Source organism: Setaria viridis, chromosome 1 (genome assembly GCF_005286985.2).
Source record: "Setaria viridis chromosome 1, Setaria_viridis_v4.0, whole genome shotgun sequence".
Classification (NCBI taxonomy): Eukaryota; Viridiplantae; Streptophyta; class Magnoliopsida; order Poales; family Poaceae; genus Setaria; species Setaria viridis.
Genome location: NC_048263.2, coordinates 38,775,136 through 38,794,753, shown reverse-complemented (window position 1 = coordinate 38,794,753; position 19,618 = coordinate 38,775,136). Strand labels below are relative to the sequence as shown.

At 46.0% G+C, this 19,618-nt stretch overlaps 3 protein-coding genes across 6 annotated transcripts; 2 read left to right on the top strand and 1 right to left on the bottom strand.

Moving 5' to 3' along the window:
• The first annotated feature begins 2,591 nt into the window (after positions 1–2,591).
• Positions 2,592–5,181, top strand: LOC117839820 (uncharacterized). Its single transcript, XM_034720251.2, has 3 exons — positions 2,592–3,165; positions 3,328–3,395; positions 4,450–5,181. Exons 1-3 carry the CDS (start codon positions 2,800–2,802, stop codon positions 4,886–4,888), a joined length of 873 nt encoding a protein of 290 aa, XP_034576142.1. The 5' UTR covers positions 2,592–2,799; the 3' UTR covers positions 4,889–5,181.
• Positions 5,182–6,315: 1,134 nt separating this feature from the next.
• On the top strand, positions 6,316–7,248 carry LOC117839831 (uncharacterized). Its single transcript, XM_034720261.2, has one exon. The coding sequence runs from the start codon at positions 6,426–6,428 to the stop codon at positions 7,032–7,034; it is 609 nt and encodes a 202-aa protein (XP_034576152.1). The 5' UTR covers positions 6,316–6,425; the 3' UTR covers positions 7,035–7,248.
• Positions 7,249–9,940: 2,692 nt separating this feature from the next.
• On the bottom strand, positions 9,941–19,618 carry LOC117839784 (probable cyclic nucleotide-gated ion channel 20, chloroplastic). 4 transcript variants are annotated; one of them, XM_034720205.2, is made up of 14 exons: positions 19,424–19,618; positions 18,619–18,690; positions 17,783–18,229; positions 17,497–17,682; positions 17,250–17,348; positions 16,292–16,429; positions 15,428–15,676; positions 14,790–15,044; positions 14,308–14,453; positions 13,381–13,458; positions 12,731–12,860; positions 10,731–10,977; positions 10,483–10,645; positions 9,941–10,305 (listed from the first exon to the last, which is right to left on the bottom strand). In XM_034720205.2, the coding sequence occupies exons 3-14, from the start codon at positions 18,218–18,220 to the stop codon at positions 10,137–10,139; spliced, it is 2,298 nt and encodes a 765-aa protein (XP_034576096.1). In that variant the 5' UTR covers positions 18,221–18,229; positions 18,619–18,690; positions 19,424–19,618; the 3' UTR covers positions 9,941–10,136. The 4 variants fall into 4 exon arrangements, with proteins under 4 accessions (XP_034576096.1, XP_034576118.1, XP_034576104.1 ...); XM_034720227.2 differs by having other exon boundaries at positions 18,619–18,681; XM_034720213.2 differs by having other exon boundaries at positions 19,361–19,436.

Sequence of the window (19,618 nt, the reverse complement as noted above, 5' to 3'; positions counted from 1 at the left end):
GTTGTACAAGAAAACTGTCGTGCCTTACGACCCCCTCTCGTTGGTTGATTCACCTAGTCACAAGAAGAAAGAAATGTAAAATTATGTGATTACTTGGCAAAATTAAGTATTAATCGAACCGTAGGTTAATTGTTTCAAACAGAATGAAATCCCTGAACACCAGGCTAAAAGTATTATCAAATTGTAAAAGCTGACAATTTAAGTTATGGAATGGAGATGAAGATATAGATGTATTAATCCTTTTTGTTGCTTAGTGAAATTCTGCTATGCTCTTAATTATCCCAATCTGATTGCACACTGTCTAAGATCACACTACTAAGGTCAAAATGCTAAAGATCAAACAATCGTCGACGTAGCAAATGAATAAAAGGATGGGCAGTAACTTGAGGTTCAGAACACTGTGTCATCCAAGAAGCCGATGTAGTGCCGCAGTTTGCATCGAGATGGGAAGTAACTTGAGGTTCAGAACACAGTGTCGTCCAAGGAGGTGCTAAGTACATGGACAAGACAATCGTCAGGAACGCATCCGGACTAGTCCAGCTCGGCCTACGGATAATGGAAGCTGCTACAGCGCAACTCACTGTCGTCCTCCACCGGTAGCAGGATTTTACATTTGTAGCCAACATTTATATCAGAAAAAAAGCAGGCGCCGCCCACTTGGGCGGGTATGTTGTTCGCCCTGAACTCGATTGCAATGCATGGACCATGTCCCTGGTCCTTCCTCTCCCTTGTCGTATGGCATCACCTTGTCCCCCCTCTCCCTCAGTCCCTCTAAACACAGGATGATCCTACCCAAGGAACGCTTAAATTTTGGGACCTGTACATGGGTCACACACCTTCCCTGGCATGGTGGTTTCTGATCTGGCACAGCGTGTTGACATCTCCTGGGGTCTTTCAGGCTTTCAGCAGCTACTGCTACTGCTACTGCTACTGCATGGGCTTGGAGTTGGAGCTTTATACATCGACATCTGCAGCACATGAGGACAGGAGATGAGTCCAGAATCTGGGTAGTGTACGTTCTGCTCACCATTGCCCCATCGGCATTCACCGAACCATCTATCTGATGGTCCATATGCGAAGTCCATGCCGGCATGTTTAGCCAGCCATTAACCCTGTCTGGCTGTCTGTGTGCCTCCCTCTCTCTGAATTTTCTTCTGAGAGGAATAGGGCACATCATGGGGAGTGCATGTAGGCCATCCCCATGATCATGACATACCTACACGAACCGTACCCACCACACATACAGGCGCGCCCCCACATTCCCATGCCGGCTAATTGTCTCACGACCCACGGGTGGATGGATCTATGGTCAGATAGATAGATATTAAAAATTTCTGAAACCCATGAGGCCATCAGCATGAGGGTTTTGCCAATCCTAATCACACTGCCCAGGCTGACGAGAGGGAGGGAGGAGACCAGTCGAATATACTCATTGGTAGATACGGATGGAAAGGGAGCTGAACAACAGCGCTTCTTGGGCCCAATGGGCTTTGACAGAAGAAGGTCGATCCACCCATGATGCAAGCCCGGTGTCAGGCTGGGTTCCCAGTTGTTTTTCCTCCTTCCTGAAACAACTGGCTTGCTTACGTCTGAACGCGAGAGAATGGGCCCCACGGGTCAGTTGACTCCATTATACCGGCGCGGGTACGCGTAGCAGATCTGGCGTGAGATCATCATGGTAAGCTGGTAACCGCTAGAGCACAACTCACTGTTCTCGTAGTGATTCATATGTTGCCAATTATATTAGGCACGTCATGCTGGTCAAAAAGCTGGATACACGCCAATCTTAGCATGTCAAAATGCAAGAGATTTGCTCAAGAGTTGTCACCCATGTTAATTCTTACCATAATTGCTATTTTGCGCTCGATGTATCGTGCTAGTCTACCAGCCACCTCATATTTCGATCTACTCCATTTAATTTTGTGAAATAAGGACAAAATATCAAGCAAGATATCGTGCAATTGCTACAGGTTGGTTTTAATCATTTTCTTTATATAAAAGTTTTGACTATTTGTCGTGCGCAACCAGTGCTCTGATGTTTGATTTATCTCCACGTGTCCATATCATTTGGATAGACGCACTTTGCCATCAAAGTAAAATTAACACCATAGATTCATCATGCAATCCTCTTCATCTACTTTAAAATTGATTTAACTGTTGTCGGATCATTAAAATACAGTTGCACTACCACTAAAAATATATTATGAGACTTTGCTATTTCATGCCAAGATACTATATATTTAATACACTTCACGACGTTGCCGTGCCGAACACGAAACCACCCATTTTTTCACCCTTTGCCTTTTCGCGCCAAAACACCATATTTGCCACTTTTCTCCCAATCATGCCGTGGCGCACACGAAATACTTACGATACACGTATCTTTCTAGCATCACTCTAACTCTCGCTCGGGACGCTAAACCTCGAATGTGGATATTACATACACCATACATACTTTCGGAACAACTCGCTTACACAAATACACAAATGCTTGTACACCTAGCAATACTACCCCTAGGACAAATCTCACCTGCCTTGGCACCCATCCCCTCCCCCTCCCTATAGAACAGTTCAGTGCACATGGTGTATTGCATGCAAAAACAAAGGATCCCACCACTGAACCCCCTCACGCCATCCGCCCCCTTCCTCTCCTCTCTTCTCTAGATAGCTGCTGCATCCGCCACCGTGTCTCCTCTCCTCTCTCATGCCAAAATCGACCCAGGAAGGAAGTCAGCCTAGTGCCGGAGTGAAACTGCACCAATCCATCGCATTTACTGGCTCCCATAAATAAATGCCTCCATGAGCGAGAGCCCAACCAAAACCAAGGAACCAACACACACAAAGCCCCCCTCTTTTAATTTGCACCCTCCCCAAATCTCTCTTCCATTGCCCCCCCTCTCTCCTCTCCAGCTCCGTTCCCCTCGTCCTCCGTCCATGAGGATCAGGAGGCGGCCTCCAGGCCAGCCTCTCGGCTACCTGCTGCCGTCAGATCCGCCCGCCGCGCCACGGCCGTCGCCGGCCGCGTCGGTGGATCACCAGGAGCGCCCCGCGGCGGACAAGAGAGAGGAGGCAGGCTTGCACTTGCACCCGTTTGCCGCCGCGGATCTCGGGGAAGGGCACTCCTCGCCGGCGAGGTGCCCGGCATTGCTGCCATTGCTGCCGAAGGTACGCATGCTGGCTTCATGTTCTTGATTCCATAATCGGCGTGTTGATTCCTGGACGAGGGAATTCGTTAGGACACAGCTCTGCTGGGGGAAGTCGCGTTCTGTTGTTGCACCCATTCCAGATCTAGCTAACCCCATGTTCTTGGATTACGGGCTTCTGCAGGACAGCGTGGTGGAGCGCGGCAGGGTCCTGGGTGCACAACAGCAGGTGCCTGCAGATGGCCGCAGGAGGTATGTGATGAACTGTCGAACTGATGCCTGAAAACGGAACAGGAGCGAGAACAAGAAGCGCTGCCTGCTTGCTGTGTGCCATCCATTTTTTTTCTTTGAAAGACTTGCGTGTGTTGTGTCTTGTGTGCCATCCATTTCGTGGGTGTGTGGGAGCGATGGCTGTGTGTGAATTCTAAATGGAAAAGGGAAAGCATCCAAGGCCCTTTTTTATTTGCGCAGGGCTTGGGTTCACTGTTTCATACGGAGTACTAGTGGGCAATGCCAGCTTGACACATGAGACACGTCAGTCCACTCGATGGGTACCCCTCCTTGCCAGACAAACCCCTCATGTACCCATCTAGTGTAGAGCCACCGCTGCCACCCCCTATATGCATGCATACCACATCGATCCAGTGCACCCTCCCTCCGATCCTTTGCCAGTTTTGATCGGGGCCTTTCCTTTTGTTTGTGTGTGCCATCCATTTTGCTCGATCGCGCCTGTAACTAGATCGATGATGCTTGTTCGTTTGTTTGTTTTGGTTGCTGCTTGCTTTCCCTCCTGCGTCGTCCATGTTCTCTCGATCTGTATTTGTGAGTGCAACTCGATCAGTGCTTTGGGAAACATGGACCATGTGCGGTTGTGCGTGCGCATCATGAACAATTCAGCTCACTTGCGCACCGCGCTTTGTTTCCGTTCGGCGCTAGTGCTTTGTATCCGGGCCTGCTTGGAAATTGGAATTGCATCGATGCACTCAGATGAGGTGAAAGAAGAGGGGCCTGCTGACCTGCACCGTAGCATTTACTCAATGGCCAAGAATAGGCTCTGTGATCTCCACTGTCTCCACCATGATGGACCGTGGGGGTGCAGTGCTGTTGATCAAGAGGACTGGGTTGTCATAATTTCCTGAACACCGTTCATTAGTTTAGTCTCATCTACTACGTACGATCGATGTGTTGCATGTTGTGATCTGTCTATTTTTGAGCTTTACTTTATTTATGACGTACTGATTGTTTGGCCAACTTGATGATTGCATTTTTGCCCCGTCTAAGCATGGACTGCGTCGTGCACTTGCAGCCTAGAGAATGGTCATCACCACGTGCCGGAGCCGGTGATCAAGGCCGGAGTGCATCTCAGCAACGGCGGCGCCGGGGCAGCAGTGTCAGCGACGACGACGACAACAACAATAGGCGCGAACGCGACAAAGCCACAAGTGATGAAGGATGACGGCGGCGGCGGCGGCAGCAAGAAAACGCGGGGCCCGGGTGTGCTACTGGAGGGGTCACGGTGCAGCCGGAAGAACGGGCGCGGGTGGCGCTGCAGCCAACCGACGATGGTGGGCTACGCACTCTGCCAGTACCACCTCGGCAAGGGCCGGATGCGGAGCGCCGCCGCGGCCGCCGCCGGCAAACTCGGCCGCACCGAGAACGGCAAGAGAGCGTCCGCCGCCCCTTCCCCGGCCGCCGCCGCGCCGCCCAAGGCCGACATGCCGCCTCCGAGCGTGCAGCACTGCTAAGCGCGCGCATGGCTGGCTCTGGATGAGAGCCTGGTCGAGATCGATGGGACCGTAAGATTCTTGGACATCGTGGTGGGGTTGCATATAATCTGGTGGCGAGATCGAATTCTTTGCAGCGTGCCCAAACTTGCGAATGCTGCGGTGTCGTACCCCGGTGAGGAAAATTTTTGCGGCGGATTGTGTTCGTCGTTATACCGAGCTTAATTTCTTCCGTGCTCCGTGCATATATGGTCCAAACACAACTGCAGTTGCACCACCAATGGCAGTAGCAGAGGTAAACTCCTGTGACTCCAGTGCTACTGTACCGTGGCTGTTGCTGCTTTTTTTTTTTTTTGCGGTTCGGTGGTGCGTCAAGTAACTGTGCATTTGCTTTTTTGAAAAAAAATATTCTAGGAATTTTAAAAATGCTGTTGCTGATGCAACGGTGCATCAACAGCGCGTTGAGAACATTATCTCCTGTAAAATTACTTCATATCACCTGAAAAGCTGGAACAGCGATCCGGACAAGGTCTGACATGACATAAGGCTGCCACGGACATAGGATGGCAGTGTCAAGGCGAGGCTCCCACTGAAGTACACTGCGCAGAGGAACAAAACACATTTTCCTAACAATTTTCTTAGGCTCATCAACGTATAATAGCATAGGATCCGGGCATAATCATACCAACGCATGCGCGCGCGTACACACACGACACATCGTCAGCGTCTCGCATCGTTTTCACAAGGAGAGGAGAGAAAAAAAAAGAGCGTAGAGTTGGGTGAAAAAGGATGCGTCTGTTAGGTGCTTTTGGATGGTAGCACGTAGAGGAGATCCGGCTGAGCTAGCAGATCTCAAGGCTGCATGTGGGGGTAGCGAGCGGCTGTGCCAGTGCACATATGTTGCCTTGTTTGCATGGCTTGTAGCTGGAGGCAACGAGCTCGAGCACGAAGGGTCGCTGGTGCAGACAAAGCAAGTGTCAGTGTGGAATAGAGAACCATGTGGCCCAGCAACGCCAGTCGGCGCTTTCTTTTTGTTTAGAGATGAGAAGAGGTTTTTAAGTCAAACCCCGTCAGTCAGTGGACATTGCATCGTCTCGTGCACAAGCACAATAAACTACGCTCCCCAATCCCCTACCATGTGGCCAAATCACCGTCCTCAAATCGGGACAAATTTCATTTAGCAAATGATTGTGCACCATTCCTACTAGAGCTGTTTATTCTCCTGCCTTATGGTAAGTTTAACACAAATCTAAAATGAGGGCTAGAACATAGGATTTTTTTTAAAAAAAGTTTATAGGAATTTCGCAAACTCGGGGGGATAGGATCCAACATTTCAAAAAATATGTATTTTTTCTCTCTTTTTTTCGATTTTAATGTTACACCGGGCCAAAATATCTCACACGTTGCCATCCCGAGAAAAAGGTTAGGATAACGCATCAGGCCTCTTTTATTCCCGTCTTCACACAGGTGCGTACGGCCAGCCCCGACCCACAGGCCGCAACCGGGAGCACCCCCGCCGGACACCACCACCAGCGCCGCTAAGCTATCCAAAGTAGACATGGGGCTGCTGCTCCTCCCGTCTCGCGCCGCCAGCGCGCGCCCGCTGCTTCCACCAGCCAGCCCCAGCGCCCTTCGCCGCGCCGGTGTCATCGGCGCCCGCCCGGCGGCCAGCTCCAGCAACGTCGAGGTCATCGACGCCACCGCGACGCCGGCGTCGACGTCCGCGCCGGGCGGTGGCGGCGGCGGCGCCAGGAAGTGGGGCGCGGGCGGGCTCGGGCTGGAGCTGTCGGAGGAGATGCGGCGCGGGATGATGTGGCGGATGCTGGCGCCCCCCGCGGCGGCTGTCGCGGCGGACGCGGCGTTCCTGAGGCTGCTCGACCGCGCGGCGCCCGGGGACGCGCCGGCCTGGGCCGCCGCCGCGGGCTCGGCCCTGCTGTTCGCGGCGGGGCTGCTCGGCGTCCACTACGGGTTCCTGTCGTCGAGGTGGGACGCCACGGAGAGGGGATCCGTGTTGGGGTGGGACCTCGCCGTCCGGCACTGGAACGTCATGTCCATGGCCAAGGAGCACTCTTCGTCAGGGGAAGAGGAGGACGACGATGACGAGGAATACGAAGACGAGGAGGAGTACGAGGATGATGACGAGGAGTATGAGGATGACGAGGAATAGGAAGATGATGATTAATTTAAGGGGCTAGTTGTAATTTAAATCACTTGCTCCGTCCGTTCCAAATTGCAGGTTGTTTTAATTTTTCTAGACATATACTATATGCATAATAATATATATGAATCTAGAAAAGTTAAAACGATCAAAAATTTAGAACGGAGGGAGTAGTTTTTAGAGACATGGGGAATAATAAGGGTTCCAATTTCACTTTTGAGTATGTTATTAAGTTTGCGCTACTGTTTTACCTTGGTGAGGTTCGCTGATGCAACTGACGAACATGTTATCTGAACATCTTATTCCAATCTTAGCAATAGGGGAGCATAGGAGTATAGGACATGTGCTTCTTACAAGTTTCATCTGAAATATCATCAATCAACCTTAAAGATGCAATACAGCATCCCCCCTTTCCAGCTTCAATGAACTGCCTAGGCTCCACTCTGAAGTCTGAATGCTTGTAAATGGCGTAGGTTCATTGCTGCTGGCTTCCTGTTCTGAGGCCAAGATTTGGTAACCATAACGAGAATTTGATGAAACCTAACGAAAAAAACTACTTCCCTATGTTAAGAGAGGAAATTCGCAATTCAAAAAGCAAAAAGATGCAGAAAAGGGCCGGAAGGAGCGGGCACGATTTCTGTTGGTTTAGCCCAGAATCTCACACGAATTTGGAGAGAAAAGAACCGAAGGAAAACACACACACAAATTTTCCAGAGCTGCAACAGCTTAGCTCTTACTCCTTTTCTTTTCCCACGTCCTCAATATACCGATGCTTTGCTCTACCTTAGAATACAACTCTACCTTGATCGTGCAGGCACACAAGGCCTGAGTCCATCTCGTCTACGGTCTGGACTTCTCGGACTTGATACATCGGCTGCTGGATTCCAAGGACTTCGCATACCTTTTATACGACTCTGTATAAGGCAACTGGCCGGTAACTATCCTTGCTTCCGACGTGCATGGACTTCGTGCATATACATGTATGACCAGTCCTACAAGGACTCAAATACATGTACGCTTGACTACAAGCACGTTTAGGATGTGTTTAGTTGGTTGTATGATTTGATTTATGTATGGAATGATTCAAAATAATAATGATCCTTTTGTTTGGTTGGGTGAATTAGATCAACTCATCCAGGATGAGGACATTCCACTTAATACATTATTCTACTAATTAGAGTGAACCATATGGTACAACTAAATTGGTTGAACCATCCCATTCAGGATCATCCGTGCATGCATCATGTGGTGGATGCAACCAAACACACCTTTAGTCTATTACCTATACTAAATTACTTTATATATATCCTAAAACTTACTTAAAGCAAGATTAAACTCAACAATTTCAAGGCCCAAACAACCCATGGTGGGTCCTGGGATAAGACCATGGATGGCTTCTGTGCAGCTTCTGTGTGTGATTCTGTCTGTTCAACGCCGAGAGAGACCTCACGAACTCCCCACAGGCCACAGCAATGGAGTATTCCCTTCTACTCCCTCGATTCACCCCCGCCCCCACCCGCACCCCGACCCGCCCCTCTGCTCTTTTCTCTCCCGCCCTCCCCCGCTCCTCGCTCCGCCTTCGCGCTCCCCCTCGTCACATCTGCCTCTCAGCTTCAAGCCCCGGCGGCTCGAACGCCACCGACGACGGCGAGGGCGAGCGCCGCAAGATCAGGAACAAGGAAGACCTCGGGGCGCTGCTAGGGGAGATTCTCAACGCCTACCGCAGCAGCAACAACGACCTCCGGACCTTCCTCCAGAACCTCGTCGACGCCGGCGTGGTCGACGAGTCGGACGTCTTCGGCGGCGCGGAGGACGACGACCTCCTCCGCGCGCTCATCGACGCGGACCTTCCGGGCGGGGACCCCGACCTCGGCGTGCTGTGGAAGCTCCCGGCCGTCGCGGCCTTCTCCTTGGCGGGCGTGCCCGCGCTGCTCGGGTACCTCGGCGACGCGGCGGGCGCGCGCGTGCCCGCGTGGATGCCGCTCGTCTACTCGCTCGCGTCGTTCCTGCTGGGGTCCCTGCTGGTCGTGGACGCGTCGGTAAGCGACGAGGAGTGGGAGGAGTGGGCCCGGCGCCGGGAGCGCGAGGGGGAGCTCGCGTTCCTCGAGTCGGAGGAGGTGCTGTGGCGGGTGGCGCGGAGGGTGCCGGCCGCGGCGCTCGCGGCGTCCGCGGCGGGCGAGGCGGCGCTGCGCGCGGCGGCGCAGGTGACGGGGCTCGACCTGCAGCCGCCGATCTGGGTGGCGTTCCTGCTGTTCGGCCTCCTCCTGGGCGTGCCGTACGGGGTGTTCTCGGCAAGCTTCGATCCCGCGGTGGAGGGCTCGTGGCTCGGGTGGGAGGAGCTCGTGAAGAACATCCGCGATGTCGTGCTCCAAGCCGGCGATGGCTGTAGCCGGAGCAACAAATAGGTAGAGGACTAGCTGCTGTGGCAAGAACACTTCAGTCTGATAAGATCGACGTCTATTTCAGAGAATTTTACTGGGATTTCATATGAAACAATTCGAACCCAGTTGTGTAGGATCGGAGAAATTCAAGTTCCAAACGACCTTTTGGATACAGAATGCTGCAGGAATGTATAATTCCAATCGAATTAAACAAAGAGAAAAGAAAGAATTGTGCGTTGCAAAGGGGCAAGTCCAGTTAGAGTCAGAGACTCGACGGATGAAGATAATGAGCTCTCTGTGTTTTTTTTTAAAAAAAAACTATAATGAACTCTTGTAATCATAGGTTTTTATTACATATTTGTACATGATGTGGGGCCTCTCCGTTCCGGTGGCGTCTCCTCCAAACAGACGAACAACCGACTATTTTATTGTATGGCTCTCCCTCAAAATTTTGCGGTGCGTGTAAACAAGCAACACCTTGTGCACTTGTTCTAGCAGTAACGACGGTGATGTTTCATTCCATGAACGAAACAATTATGCATGAATGAACTATCTTATTATATACAGAAGCGTATTTCTACAGACTACAAGTACCTACAATCTGAAGCTACGAGAGACTAGTGAGCACCAAAACCAAAAATAGCAGCTCAATGTGTTATTCGACCAAGCACACAGGACTCATAATTTCAGAGCTCTAGAAGCTGTAGATGCAGAGTGCTGAAAAGTTAGATCATCCCCTCTGTCCACGTCGAAAAGAATCAAACGCCGTGATCGAGTACGAGGGGTAAGACTCCTCGTTCAGCCTTGACTGCTCAGCTCGCTTCAGCCGCCTTTTCCTATACCTCCATGCAACTTGAATTCGAGTTGCAGCAATAGTTCGCCAGTAGGGGGATTCGTACCTGTTGCACGCAGAGGTTCAAGCTTCAGTCGGCAAAGTATATAGTTGTATCCCATGGATGCATGATTAACTGGCGAACTTTATCATGTTTTGCCATGAATTGCCAAAAGGACCATAAGGAGAACCTCAACAATTTTGGTGAGCAGGAATGTGACAATAAATTAAACATTATGGCTACCTGATCGCTCCCTGCACTCGTGGATTACGCAAAAATCGTGCAAATTGCGAGGTGACTTCTTCGAGATCACTTGCTCTGAGTACAAAAGCTTCAACATTTGTTGAACATGTTACTGTACGTATAGCAACCAACCGCATGCCTTGAAATTTGATTTTCCCAGCATCTGAAACAGGAATAGTCTACATGACGTGACAATTTAAAACATCTAAGAACAATAACAGCAACCAGCCAGGGAAGAAATTGCATACCTCTATTCACCGATGAGTTTTCCAAGTACCATGTGAGGAGCTCCTCTCCACATACATCTCCATCATGTAACGGAGCCTTGCTTCCATCTGCACTGACGCTTTCCAGCTTACCTCTCACTATGAAGACCATCTTGTCAACAGGACCACCTTGATAAAGAATGTCACTTCCACTGATATATAAGTTTTGTCTTAATTTGTCACAGATAGCATCCAAGATAGGCCAATCCATCAAGGTGAACAATCGGACCTGCAAATAAGATAACTTAGTCAATGTTTAATTGAAACTAGTAAGAGTTACCTTTACCAGGCATCATTTAGGGTCTGTTTGGTTGGGAGTCCTAGATGAATTGCCTGGGCTCTACAAATGCCTGTGAGCTGCCTGCTAGTGATTCTAGAATTTCCAGAATTGCCTAATATCGTACATACCTTTATGGACCCACCAGGTTTGGACAATCCTAAATATGGGGCTGGTACCGAGACGCATCTAACATGGAGACCATGGCGCATGACGGCGTAGTCTACTTGGAAAGATAGGAACTAGTCGAGGATTGGGAAAGTACTCGTTGTAATAAGAGTATAACTCCTCTAGTCGTATCCGACTAGTATTCTTGTAACCTTGTAACCAACCGACATGTAACCATGCCCCCGGCAATATAAGGCGAGGCAGGGACCCTCTCCAAAGCAATTCAATACATCAATACACAGGACGTAGGGTATTACGCAATCTAGCGACCCGAACCTGTCTAAATCGTGTATCTGCATTTACCTTCGAGTTCCTGATCTCGACGAGCCCCACTAATCAAAACACTACCTCAAGCACCCCCCTCGGTAGGTTGCCGGATCTAAATACCGACACCTAGTCAGGCAGATGTCTAGTTCAGGATTGAGTTTGGTGTCCTGGAACCATGCAACATTTGGTTCGAAAGTTGCACGTGATGCTCTCGATTAGAGAGATTCAGATATGCTAGGTCACATCTTACGAGGCCAACAGTGGTACATAAACGTGATGCAAACATTGCTCATTCAATCATACATAACACAGACAAAATTATATATAGATTAAAAGCATAAACAAGAAAAAAGAGGATGGAGAAAAGAAACAGATTTGTTTTCTTTTTGGGTGGGGAGGGGGGGTCATGGTGAAAGATGGGAGCGGTCCTTGATAAAAAAAAAGGAAAGAAGCAAACACAATGATGGGACGGGATTGATGTGGAAGAAAAACCCGCCCAACTAAAATGAAGCATCATCAGTGGTGGATTTTGAGTCAACAGGCACAGTTGAACAGGAAAAACTTGAGGATGAGGAGGAAGAAGAAAGATTGTTCTGTAATTATATCCAGGCAGATAGGAAGAGGAACCAGGTGACTGATTTCCTCAGCCTGCAGCCTGGCAGCTCCTTCCAGGCAGAAATCTCAGGATTACAACCCTGCTAGGCAGGGTTCCATCCAAACAGCACCTTGTATAGCACAAATCATGTAAATGAGGTGAGCCTACAACAGGAATGAGAAAATACAAGTAGTATCTCTCTTCTCTTATTTCTTTCCAGTTTCTGTTGTCACTATTGCTTACTCCCATCTTTTCTTTATGTAGGGTGTATTAGCATTTGAAAAGTCCTTGGAAACAAATTTTGAACATTAGTGTCTCTTAGAACAAAATCAATATCATATTGAAAATATGTGAAATATAAATCTTTGGTAAAACTATTAGACACTAAACCATTTGGGAGTATTTGGAGTGCGGAGCCATAACTCGAGATTCAGCTACATTTGGTTGTGGTCCTATATCAATTCAAACTCTTTTTCTCTGGAGATTAAGTTCTTTTCCAGTCTTTCTCCTCATATAACAGTTTCATTTACCAATTTTTATCCCAAACAGTACCGGTCAAGGTTCTGGAATGGTGGAATGTGATATAAGCACAACATCAAATACAAGAATGGTAGAAGAAAGAATGGATGGGAGTAGGCATTGGAGTAATAGTTGTTTGTCACCTTAGAAACCGACCTTATTAAGGAATCTAAAGAAATGACGACGTATGTCCCTCTGGATATCTTCAGGTAAATTACTCAAAAGCTCCTCTTCATTCACTCCTTGAGTAGCTGCCCAGGTGAACCTTTCTGCTCGTCTAACCCTCCTACACACATATACCTTTCAACAGTAAGAATAAAATTTCCTGTTCAGCTTAGGGGTATTTGAAAGGTTTTAGTATCTAGTTCAAATTTTGATTGAGCTAAATGCTACAGAATTGTATATAAATACCTCAATCCAAGCAAGCCCTCGTGATTACGATCCGCACACAGCATCCCAAACCACATTCAGTTTTTTCATTAACACTACATTAGATGATACCACTTGTGGATATAACCTTAATCACCTATGTCAATTCTGAACTAATAAAAAATGATTTGTTTTGTTAAAACTATTTCTGACAATATAGCATACACCCTTTTTTTCTTAACTACAAGATAAGATTTGTAAAGCAAATAATTGCTTTCACAACTCACAAGGGCTCTAGTTTTAAAAAGTTAATCATGAAACACGAGCAGATCAGTATTATTGCTCGACAGTAACAAATGGTTGCAGCAGAGAAATAAGTGAAGCTAAGTTTTGTTTTGGGAAAAAAAATTAGCGCTTTATAAGTTCTGTAGAGGAACCTTCTCAAATCTTCAGGCAACCGCCTATGGCTCATCCACTTTTCAACATCGCGGCGCCTAAGTTGCATTTCCAATCTCCTGTGAGAACAGAAAAGGAGAAAAATGTTCACACCTTGAGATGGTTACAATTTAAAACCGAATTAACTACCATGCATGACATGTAGATGACAGTTCATGACTGCAGTGGCAGAACCTGAGGCATAATGAATTTCAAATACATGCATAAGTGCTAATGTAATTAGCAAGGTTTAGTAGAATTTTTGCATGAGACCGCAAGACTATCAACTAAGAAACTTGAGGTAAAGAATTTGCAAAGCATCTCAAGTTCTAGGCACGGAAACAAACTAAAGCTAAGATGTTAGCAATGCACCCATAAGAAAAGGAATTCATCTCAACTGACCTCAAAGCACTATACAATCATCCAACTTTCAACTTCTACCACACACAAGCAGGAGCTAGTCTTGAGAATAGGGAAAGAATGAGCTGATCAAAAGATAGCCTGGAGGCATACTTGCCCTTAGGGCAGTGACAAATAATGTTGTAGTCAGCAAGAGCAGAGGCCAGCGAACAGTCAAGTGAGCACAGCCACGCTCCTGCCTCCTGCCACTACGGCAGACTGCGGCCCTTCCACAGTACAATAGTTCCCTAGACCCCAGAGAACGGAGCTCAAGGCAAACGTGTAGCAGTTTAGGTGGAGGTGAGAATGAGATCAATGGGCTTCCAGACTCTTTACTAGGCTTCAAATTACTGCTAAGTGAATTGATCTACTGATGACTTTTATGAGCTTGTATACCGGGACCTAAAGAGATTTCCTGAGCAAGGGGGGTGCCAGAACCCTGCTTGGCCTCTAACTAGCTGTGCCACTGCATGACTCATGACTATAAAAGCATATAGCATGACAAATAGGCCATCAGTATAACCACATACCGTCTTCCAAGAGCTTGGAGAAAGTTTTGCATGTTTCCGATAAGTAATGCAAAAAGCAACAGTCCCAAACCAATAATAGCCATCGTGAACAGAACTTCCCATGCAAAGTAACTTGGGACAAGGTTGCCAGCTAAGGTACTTATTTGCTGAAATCAAACCGTAAGGTATGAGAAAACACACTTGTCAGAGTTAAAATGTATGTAACTAGAATGAAATGTCATTAGTTTGCATGGCTGAAATGTCATTAGTTTGCATGGCTGATAAGACAGTAAAAACTTAAAAGGATCATGCTGAACAGTCTGATTATAAAAATACTCCCTCTGTCCCAAATTACTATCCACTTTGGCTTTTCTAGGTACATAGCAAAAGCTATGAATCTAGAAAAGCCAAAACGAATAGTAATTTGGGAAGGAGGGATTATTTTGGATGCAACAAACAGATACCAAAGGAGTAGAAAGGCGGAAGCAAATGACGGAGAATACCTGAAACCCCCAAAATAATGAATATATATACCGTTTAACAGCACTTTCTTCTGTAGTTAGTAAAACAGCCTGCCCATAGATTCCATATTGGAAAGTAGCACCATTTCCAGTGTTAAAACAAGCTGCTGCACCTGAGTCATTGAACCACTGCTGTCTGTACAGTCCACTCCCAACGCCACGTCCACAGTCTATAAAAGTATCACAATAAGGAATGGTCGATGCAGAACAAGCATCTCGTAGACATTGGTTAACCCTCTGCGACAAAATGAGAAATAAAAGAAAATAATACGATTCATCAGGACTTATAATATCAGTTAAAATTAAGTACTTTCTTAGTAGGTCAAACTATATAATTACCAGACAAGTTGTGTTTGAACATACAAATTGAGCACATTGAAGGTTAACTTAAGTAGGTGTTTAGAGCAGCATATTTTCCACCTTTAAAACGAAATTAATCAGATCACATACAATTCAAAGAAACAAGAGGTGCCTTACGAACTGTTCCATGACAATGTAAAAGGTACATTCCTCAACAGTGAATAGATTTGTTGGTAAGGATATCCAAATTGGAAAATATTTGAATCAATACGTACTACTAGATTTTGTGCACAACCTCAATAAAAAAATATTCAACTAACCTGTAAGCCAAAGAGATACCAACATGAACCAACAACGTGTCCCGCCAAAACAAACATTAGAAGGTTGATCACAAAATTAGCCCATGCTGACTCGAATATGAATCCATTGGCGGACTGACCATCAAGTAGCGGTACAAATCTGATGATACGGGGCACATATTGAAGAAGAACAGTGGCACGCAATAAATTCTTAGCATAGTTTGCACCTGATAACCCAACATATTTAGGGATAACTAGCAGTATCATCACCTTGATCAAGAAACAAAGAAAAATATTAGCAAAGAACATAAAGACTCCAACAAAGGTCATTCTTTAACTGCATAGTTGTTGTTAACTACAACGAAAAAGAACAGGGATGACTCATCGGAGTTAGACAAAGCAGCTTTGGAAGTAGACAGATAAAAGGCAGTCATGCAAGTAAAATCAGATGAAGTGCTACACAGACAAACATGGATGCAAAGCTGCAAAAGGTGAGGAAGTGGCAAGTCATTGTCACATGCGCCAATGTATTCAGTCAATTTATGGTTATATGCAAGTGCGACTCAATGGACACCAACTGTTCCCAGATGCTCACAAGTCACAAGTTTATAAATAGAAAGAAGGCATGGCATGACTTGGTATATACAATGCACGGGAACAACAATTTATTTTCATTCATATTTCTTGTTGGCCTAAATATGTTGGAAACTGCTCAGACCTTAAAGAGACATAAAAGACAACCTAATAAAACCAAAAGGACTCCACAATAGATATAACTTGAATTACTGTTTCAGAAAAAAAGATGTATCAATTCATACAGAAGAAAAAAAATGAAAATTAATATGTAAAGCGAGAGAATTAATGCAAGTGGGAGGTATATGTTACCTGAGGGAGTGGAAGCACAACAAAAAAATCAAGTAAAAAGTAACCACGAAGATAATGGATAGCAACTTTCTTTGGCTCATCAACCAAGTCTCCAGCTCCCACCACACGTGACTCTGGGGCAACATAAGCCAATCTGAACTGAAAGACAGTATCTAATTATATTCATGAATAAAAAAAACTCGACCTGCGGGGGGGTAAGACAGCCCCCGGGTATTTTGCTAAGAAGAAGAAAACCCCCGAACCCCTGCCCCACCCTTACATAGCGGCACCGTAGCCCGTGTGAGACAACCAACGGACCTGGGCCAGGCCTTAGACTTATGCTTTGGCGTGGGACAGACGAGGGGATTTTTTTAACCCCAGCCTGAAATTCGCTCCTGCATGAAGTCGAACCCAGGACCTGAGGAGTGCTACTAGAGCCACCTAACCAACTCAGCTAGAGGCCTGTTTGCATAAATTTGATGGTAGAACTGAACAAATCCATTTTATCTATCCAAGGGGACAAAATCCAAGACAGTATGAAATAAAATCAGATGCTAACAAAGAGTAGCATGATAAACCAATACGGCAAAGTTTATCAACATTAAGCCAACACTACCAATCAATCTTTTAAGGTAACTAATACATTGATGTTATTGCAATAAGATCAGGATGAATATGCACCGTTACTTTAAGGTTCCCTCACGACAAGTCAACAATAGAAAGTCATTCTGGACAGTGCAATGGTATTTCCAAACTCAGTGTATGGTAAAAGATTTGTTTTAAACAAAGTTCAGAACTTATTGAAAAATTCACAAAGAAGTATGCTGAACAATTAATAAAGAAAGAACATAATGATCTTACATTTGAATCCCAAATCATTGATATATCACAAGCATTCCATCTTGTACCTACTTGTTTATGAGTGACAATATTGTACAAAATGTAAAACCTTATCTGGATGAGCAGATGATGAACTTACTTGAAGCAGCATGTGGAGGAAATAAATAGCATCGGTCACACTTCTCAAAACAGCAAGTGCTGTAGCAAAATCCCAGTTTAACACTATGCATTTATTATCCTGCATTCAATGAAAATAAAACTAAGGGATATGTGGTCATATCTGATTAAAATTACAGCAAGATTGACTAAGAAAATGCAGTAACTGAATGCATAAAAGAAGCATGGACACAGATCTAACATTTCACTGAAAAACTTGTAAATATTACCTGCTCTACTGATAATAGGAAGAAGAACAGTGGATCGATGAAAATGGCAATCAGGCATGATATCACGAAGAATTGATTCCAGTGTTGAACAGGCTTTGCATGTGGGTTCATAATTGGAATGCGTGAAAGAATTTGCTCGATCTTTTTCTTCCATCCACCACCATAACCATAAAGAATATTATGAAGCTTCAAGAGAACAAAGGAAAAACATGTTAGTACCACACACAGCAGGTTTAAGAAATAACATTAGCAACTTTGGAACAAATGTCATATTTCAAGGAGATACCTTATTGTCTTCAGCATTCGAACCTCTGTGGAAATGTCTTTTATTTTTACAAGCAGGAGGGCAATTGACACAATCAGGATTATCACATTGTCCCAAAGGTCCAGACATCAGTAGGTGTTCATTCTTTGGCACTTGTCCACTGTAAGACCACCTAGTTCCTCTGGTTTGTTCTGGCATGACTGCCTGTGGCTTGCTGACTGGTTTCCCCTGTGAAGGTCTAGGCAGCCTATCTGGTGCGTCTCTACTGGTAAATGGACTGCCCGATGTTGTCTGAGTTGGTGGCTGAATGAATAAAGGACCAGTATGGGGTACAAAGGTGCCTTCTTCATATTCATCATCCCTTACTGGTATACACATTGAAGTGCTTCTTAGAGGAAATCTTGGTAGTTCAACATTTCTTAGTAACATAGGAACATCATCTCTCTCCTGATCAGTCATTTTATAACTCTGCAACCATCATCCATTGCATCAGCACATCACTTTCAATTAACTAAATATAAATTCATGACAAGCAGGCAATGTATGTATCCTTTTATGCATGAAAGATGTCATCCATTTTTAGGCAGTAAGGATTCCAATGGATATTCAGGCTAACCAACATTTATTGGTTGAATTAGGTGGGATAACCAGGAAAAACTGTGAAAAAAACAACAGAATACTGATGCTGTGTCCAGGGTGAACCCAATGGATAGAGACAAGAATATAGAATTCTTAGCTTGCAATGGAACACAGACTCCTCAAACAACAAAAAATGAACTTGCATAACGGAATCTGCACAATATCAACCAAACAAAGAACCAGTTTAGCTTCAATACTCAGCTGGTGCTGATACCTACCTGTAGATCTTACAGCAACAACAACCTAATCACAGATTTACGATTGGGTCTTCATTTCAAACTCTGTTGCCCCTGCAAACACAATAGCATCAAAAAAGGTATGAAGAAATACAGAGAACAACGGCATCTCGTAATGTAAAAATTACTGGAACTCTGGAAGCACGTGCGAATAAAAAAAGTGTGTACAGATACAAAAATCTTCACTGCGAGTTGCGTCTGTCAGCGTGATATTATCAATCAAGAGAACCTAACTGGCGTTATTAGCATCCAATGAAGGTTCTGCGTACCCATAACATCCGACTAAGAGAAACGATCAGGAAGGGAAGCAATTCGTTGGCCTTAGATATACCTTCCCGCAAACAGAGAGCGCATCAATGAAATCAGATGAACCAATCCGCGCCTACTACAAACGATTAAGTTCATCCCCGTAAACCCCATACGAGAAGAATCACTCGAAATTAAAGACGCGAGACGCGCAGATAAAATAAATAAAATTCCAACAAAGGAACAGAGGCATCAGCGTTCTGTACTTCCATATCTCAACCTCCCCTGCTGAGATTTGGCAAATGTGAGAAAACGCGGAAACCGCGGCGCCTTAGGAAAATGCTGGAAACTATTCCAAAAGTTACTCCAATCCCGCGTGGCGTGGGCCTTGCAGCGCGTCGAAACCCCCGCAAAACACCCCCAAATCGCACAAAATTAAGCAGAAAATCAACCACAGGCATTAAACACCTCTTCCTACCACATCTCCCGAGAAGCGCCCGGAAATAGGAAAGGGGTGGCGAAGCGAAGCGGAGCGGCTAACCTGAACTTGTTCCACACGAGGCGGGGGAGAGTGCTCGGATCAGCAGCGGCAGCAAATCGCTTTCGAGTTGTTCGATTCGGACAGCGGATGAGAGCGAGCTTTCTCTCTTTTTTATTTTTTTTATTTGTTCCGTTTTTGTAGCTTCGCCGCTAAGCGCAGACAGAAAGAGCGAGAGCGCAGTGCGGAGACGGGGGC

What these genes read in the sequence shown, in the direction of transcription:
- LOC117839831 (XM_034720261.2), top strand. Translation starts at nt 6,426, where the DNA reads ATGGGGCTGCTGCTCCTCCCGTCTCGCGCCGCCAGCGCGCGCCCGCTG.
- LOC117839820 (XM_034720251.2), top strand. Translation starts at nt 2,800, where the DNA reads ATGAGCGAGAGCCCAACCAAAACCAAGGAACCAACACACACAAAGCCC. An exon ending in TGCTGCCATTGCTGCCGAAG is followed by an intron (nt 3,166 to 3,327) that starts GTACGCATGCTG and finishes GGGCTTCTGCAG; the next exon opens with GACAGCGTGGTGGAGCGCGG. An exon ending in CCTGCAGATGGCCGCAGGAG is followed by an intron (nt 3,396 to 4,449) that starts GTATGTGATGAA and finishes GTGCACTTGCAG; the next exon opens with CCTAGAGAATGGTCATCACC.
- LOC117839784 (XM_034720205.2), bottom strand. Translation starts at nt 18,220, where the DNA reads ATGACTGATCAGGAGAGAGATGATGTTCCTATGTTACTAAGAAATGTT. An exon ending in TCCTATTATCAGTAGAGCAG is followed by an intron (nt 17,349 to 17,496) that starts GTAATATTTACA and finishes CATTGAATGCAG; the next exon opens with GATAATAAATGCATAGTGTT. An exon ending in TTGTGCTTCCACTCCCTCAG is followed by an intron (nt 15,677 to 16,291) that starts GTAACATATACC and finishes TTCTTGATCAAG; the next exon opens with GTGATGATACTGCTAGTTAT.